This window comes from Drosophila teissieri, chromosome 3R, assembly GCF_016746235.2.
Source record: "Drosophila teissieri strain GT53w chromosome 3R, Prin_Dtei_1.1, whole genome shotgun sequence".
Lineage (NCBI taxonomy): Eukaryota > Metazoa > Arthropoda > Insecta > Diptera > Drosophilidae > Drosophila > Drosophila teissieri.
In genome coordinates this window covers 4,757,392-4,763,579 of record NC_053032.1, presented here as the reverse complement: position 1 = coordinate 4,763,579, position 6,188 = coordinate 4,757,392, and the positions used below count along the sequence as shown (strand labels likewise).

At 42.4% G+C, this 6,188-nt stretch overlaps 1 protein-coding gene across 1 annotated transcript; it reads left to right on the top strand.

Annotated features, from left to right (window-relative positions):
• Positions 1–2,745: 2,745 nt before the first annotated feature.
• On the top strand, positions 2,746–4,661 carry LOC122620411 (casein kinase I). The gene is made up of 2 exons (XM_043797852.1): positions 2,746–4,308; positions 4,371–4,661. Exon 1 carries the CDS (start codon positions 2,847–2,849, stop codon positions 4,293–4,295), a length of 1,449 nt encoding a protein of 482 aa, XP_043653787.1. The 5' UTR covers positions 2,746–2,846; the 3' UTR covers positions 4,296–4,308; positions 4,371–4,661.
• The last annotated feature ends 1,527 nt before the right edge of the window (positions 4,662–6,188 follow it).

Here is a 6,188-nt window from a genome sequence, read left to right as displayed (position 1 = left end):
AACAACAAGATGTGATAAATAGCAAAAAGTGCGCAGTCACTTTAAATGTCTATTCATTCCCAGCTTCATGATGAATGGGGGAAAGGGTGAAGTGAAGTGGTGTGGATTGTATAGTTTACCACAGAGTTTTATTGCTGCTAGCTGCTGAAATAGTGTTTTAATTAAAATTAGTGCGACATAAGCTTTAAATAAATGCCACTTCTTTGTCCTAGAGCCTCTTGCCAACTGGTTAACTGTAACTGCTCCGCGAGGATGGGATGCCCATCGCATATAGTCCGGACTTACTCGGCTTTGCGAGCAATATTCCATCCCCTCGTTCGCCTTGTATAAATAAGGGATTATGGATGAATCCACGCAATTAGTTGTCGGGATTCGCACTGCTTTAAGCCCCAAAAGAACGTTGGCAAAAACCGTGCAACTGTTCACTGATTATTATTTGTGTCTTTATTTGTTATTTCATCTACTCTAGGTACCTGGATAACAGGATAACACTATCCAGGTAATATGCGGATATTAAAACACTGCATTGACCATCAGCTAAAGGAAACACTTGTGCTCCACCTAGCGAATAAAGTTATTGGAAGTTACCATATGCATAGGAATTAAATTAAAACAAGAGAGAACGCTATAGTCGAGTTCCCCGACTATCTGATACCCGTTACACAGCTAGTGGAAGTGCGAAGGAGAGTCTTCAGCACTGCCAGTTTTTGGCGGTTTGTGGGCGTTAGAGTGGGCGTGGCAAAAAGTTTTTTAGCAAATCGATAGAAATTTAGAAGACTAATACAAAAATGAAAAAATATCAAAACGTTTTTCAAAAGTGTGGGCGTGGCAGATTTGTGCGGTTTGTCGGCGTTAGAGTGGGCGTGGCAAAAAGTTTTTTGGCAAATCGATAGAAATTTATAAGACTAATACAAAAATTAAAAAATATCGAAACATTTTTTAAAAGTGTGGGCGTGGCAGTTTTGGGCGGTTTGTGGGCGTTAGAGTGGGCGTGGCATGAATCGACAAACTTGCGCTGCGTCTATGTCTCTGGAGTCTGTATGCTTAGTCTCAACTTTCTACCTTTTGTAGTTCTTGAGATCTCGACGTTCATACGGACGGACAGACAGACGGACAGACGGACGGACAGACGGACATGGCCAGATCGACTCGGCTATTGATCCTGATCAAGAATATATATACTTTATATGGTCGGAAACGCTTCCTTCTGCCTGTTACATACTTTTCAACGAATCTAGTATACCCTTTAACTCTACGAGTAACGGGTATAATGATGTCAATTTTCAGCTGAATCTGGTCTAATTACGTTCAGTACAAATAAACTTATTTTGCATATCATATTCCGACTTCTAAACATTTTAGAATTGCATCTAGCACGATCTGGGCACAGCCTATTTAATTATGAATATGTATAATCGGCTTGTCCATAAGTGAAACAATCTCGTATCGGCAAAATGTGGCTTTGCCAACAAGAGCTACGATAAAGGATAAAGCTGGGAACGAAATAGCATGCGATTAAAAGCCATGGCAGCTATTCCGGGTCGAACTTTAAACTGTATAGTCTAGAAATTGAGTGACTAATATAAGGTGGATGTGAAGATGATAGAGCTAGCCAAGTTACGTAATGAATTTGCTAAATTTAACCACTTTCGTGGGATAAGTCACCACAAAAGAAGGTACATATGTGGAGAAAATCGATTTGACGGCCATGTAGGCATATAACTTTGAACATGGTAATGCAATGGTTAAATTGAATGTAAGTGCAAAACTTTATTAAATAGACAAAAATGATAAAAGCTATTTGGAAAGGTGAGAAACTTTCTGAAAACCGAAATATCAATTGATGGGTGGCTCAATTGCTCAAGCTGACAGAAAAGACTGAACGTAATGTGAAATGTTTTCGATATGCTGGGTATAACTAATAATGAGTACCACTTTAAAAATTCTCATTCATTTATATTCATATAACCATTCATAAAAAATATATTTTTTTCTTTTGGGGGTAATTATAGCCGTTACTCGTACAGTAAAAGGGTATACTAGATTTGTTGAAAAGTATGTAACAGACAGAAGGAAGCGTTTCCGACCATATATGCCAAACAACTTTTTGTCACGCCCACTCTAACGCTAACAAACCAAAACTGCAACGTCCAATAATTTGAAAAATATTTAATTTTTTTTAATTTTATTATTATTTTCCTTAGTCTCTACCGGTATTCCAGAAAATGTTGAAATTTCTTGTTTGCAACTCCACTAGCTGAGTAACGGGTATCTGATTCTCTCTTGTTATACCCGTTTCACGCAGAGTAAAATGGTATACTAGATTCGCTGAAAAGTAACAGGCAGAAGGAAGCGTTTCCGACCATATAAAGTACATATATTCTTGATCAGGATCAATAGCCGCGTCGATCTGGACATGTCCGTCTGTTCGTATGAACGTCGAGATAGGAACTAGAAAGTCTGGAAAATTGAGATTCAGCATGCAGGCTATAGAGACATGGACGCAGCGCAAGTTGCCACGCCCACTCTTATGCTCACAAACCGCCCAAAACTGCCATGCCCACACTTCCACTAGCTGAGTAACGGGTATCAGATAGCCGGGGAACTCAGAAAAAAGAAGAGAGGAAGCTGTTGTCGAGTTCTGAATTTTCTGAGTTCTGCGATCATAATTCATACAACAATAGAAAAAACAAGAGAGAACGCTGTTGTCATTGTTGTATGAATTATCATCGCAGAACTCCGAAAATTCAATCATACTCCACATCATACTTATCGAAGGTGGCAACAATAGATCGCCAAAAACATTATTTTCTGCCTGCGTAGAAGTTTGGCAAACTCAAAATCGCATGGCGGAACCGGAAAAGGGACGTGCCAAGGACGACAGGCGTTGGCAAGTCCGTCCCGATATTCACCAATCCAAACCTCAGATCCGCAAGGAACGGCGACTTTCCCCACAGCCCAATCATCCTCACGAGAATGACCAGCGACAAGATCGTCGTTTAATGGAAACTCGGAGCTCCTCCGAGGTGGAGCAATCTCTACCGGAAATTATAGTGGCTGGAAAGTACCGCTTACTGAAGCGTATTGGAAACGGTTCCTTCGGAGAACTTTTTCAGGCCGAGAGCCTCAAGTACCACGAGAAGGTAGCCATAAAACTTGAGAGCTCCACGGTCAAGTACCCATTGCTGCCCCGCGAGGCCAGAATCTATGGAATTCTGCAGGGCGGATTGGGAATCCCGCATGTGCGGCACTATGCTACTGAGGGAGCGTACAATGTCATGGTGATGGACCTTCTGGGGCCCACTCTGGAGGATCTGCTGAACCTCTGCTCACGCTCCTTCAGCATGAAGACCACCCTGATGCTGGCAGACCAGATCCTGGCCCGCGTAGAGCTCCTCCACCGCAAGTGCTTCATCCACCGAGACATTAAGCCGGACAACTTCCTGATGGGCCTGAACCGCCACCAAACCCAGGTGTTTATGATTGACTTCGGACTGGCCAAGAAGTTCTACAGCCTGCGTTCCCAGAAGCACATTGGCTACACGGAGAACCGGGATCTAGTAGGTACGGCCCGGTACGCCAGTGTGCGGGCCCATTACGCGGAGCAGAGTCGCCGGGATGACCTGGAGTCCGTGGGCTACTTGCTCCTCTACTTCCAGCGGGGTCGTCTTCCCTGGCAGGGAATCCGGGCACAGTCGCAGGCCCAGAAGTACGAGAAGATAGCCGAGTACAAGTCCAACATCCCACTTCAGCAACTCTGTTCCGGATTGCCCATTGAGTTCTTCATGTACCTGAAGTACTGCCGGAAACTGCACTTCGCCGAGAAGCCGGACTACGTGTATCTACAGCAGCTGTTCAAGGTGCTCTTGCGGAACCAGTACAAGTTGTGTGACTTTCTCTTCGACTGGGTCGTTTTGAAGAGGGGATCTGAGGCACAACAGGCGAAGCAAAAGGGTACTGAAAGAGACAGATGTGGAAAAAGAAATGGGGTGGTGCAGAAGGAGAGGCATCTTAATAAGGATAAGGGTAGGGATTGCCATACGCAGAGGTATCGAAAAAAGAATGGTCAAAATCTGCTCGAGGTCGAGGAAAATAAAAGTACTAGTGGGGAAGACCCAAATGGAGATAAGCCCCGGAAGAAGAATAGCAAGGCCTGCTCTTGCAGTTACCACCTCCAGACGAAGCGTCCCCAGGATCGAGATAAGAGGATGCCTCTGATGACCGAGCGAAGGATCCTTCCGGAGGAGGAGGAGCAGGCGCAGCGGGAGTCCCATCAAATGCCGCCCTGCCTTTGATATTACGCTGCTTGTAAATGCCTCGCGCGTTTATTAACTGCCGAGCAACTATATTTAGCAACTATATTTCCCCAGCTCAGATCCTTTGTTCGCCAAATTAACGTCTTGGGTAATTGGGAAAGCTTTTGGGCGCCCACAGAAGTCAACTGGCAGCTTATCCAACATTGGGAACCAACTCTGCGGGGCGTCCTACACGGTGAAATCGATACCGCGAATCGAGGGATATAAGAATAATGGGCGGAAATGCATTTTTATACAAAATTTAAATAGTTCTAAAAAAAATTATGGTCTAAGTTCATTATTAAGTAGTAGTAATAAGTAATTGTATCAAATTGTTTTAAAAGATAAAAATGATATAAAAAACAAGAGAGAACGCTATAGTCGAGTTCCCCGACTATCTGATACCCGTTACTCAGCTAGTGGAATTGCGAAGGCGAGTCTTCAACACTGACAGTTTTTTTCGGTTTGAGGGCGTTAGAGTGGGCGTGGCAAAAAGTTTTTTGGCAAATCGATAGAAATTTACAAGTCTAATACAAAAATGAAAAAATATCAAAACATTTTTGAAAAGTGTGGGCGTGGCAGTTTTATGCGGTTTGTGGACGTTAGAGTGGGCGTGGCAGTTTTATGCGGTTTGTGTGCGTTAGAGTGGGCGTGGCAACATGAATCAAAAAACTTGCGCTGCGTCTATGTCTCTGGAGTCCGTATGTTTAATCTCAACTTTCTAGACGGACAGACGGACATGGCCAGATCGACTCGGCTACTGATCCTGATCAAGAATATATATACTTTATATGGTCGGAAACGCTTCCTTCTGCCTGTTACATACTTTTCAACGAATTTAGTATACCCTTTTACTCTACGAGTAACGGGTATAAAAAGAGAGAACGCTATAGTCAAGTTCCCCGACTATCTAATACCCGTTACTCTGCTGGTGGAAGTGCGAAGAAGAAATTTCAACTCTGATAGTTTTTGGCGGTTTGTGGGCGTTACAGTGGCTGGTTTGCCCCCCTCTTAAAACCAAATATTTTAAATTAAAAACGTCTATATAGTGACATATTCATTTCTTCATACGACATATTCACTCTTCATATAAAAAAGCTAAAGCCGATCTTTTGGAAAGCTTCACTCTCCAAAAGCCTCATAAATAACATTCTCCCAAGATACGAACCGCCTAACGGTAACGAGCTTAATGATCTGTTAAGCTTGACATATAAAGCTAAGTAGAACTTAAAAGGCTTATGTTAATCCTCTGTAATAGGTTTGCTGGGCCGAAGGAATACATTTGTAAATTAGTTCTTAACTGACCTCTGGTGAAACTTATTCAAATAAAGATCATAAAAAGGAAAATATATTTTTTTCATTAAATCTATCATTAAAAAAGTTTATTGGCGCAGTCGATAGGATACTGAAAAAAGTCCTAGTAAACTCGTTATCCTTTGACAATCTAGTGAAAAGAGGAAACTTGTACGACCAAGTAACCTTTTCTGATTGTACCCGCGAATTGGCCGCAACAAAGTGATTTCGGTTCGTTTAAAGTGACTAAAATCGGTATCCGCACAAGAACCTGTGCGATCGGAGTTAATTTAAAGACCTAATTTTGTGGACCGCTTCGTGAAGTGAGACCTCCACTAAGGTGTAATACAATTAAAAGGCGCACAGTGCAGTTCACTAAGACATAAGTCTCGACATACTGTAGCAGTCTGTGAACAAAAACAGTAGCCCACTAAAATCAAAAGTGCGACCGCTACTATTGTATAAAACAATAAAAAGTTAAAACAGTGCAGTTCACTTAAGGCATAAGTCTCGACATACTGCAGCAGTCTGTGAACAAGAACAGAAACTAACTTATAATTAAAACTAAAATTGAATTACCAGCGGAAAATATGACTCAAT

Coding starts and splice junctions, on each gene's coding strand:
- LOC122620411 (XM_043797852.1), top strand. CDS start 2,847: ATGGCGGAACCGGAAAAGGGACGTGCCAAGGACGACAGGCGTTGGCAA.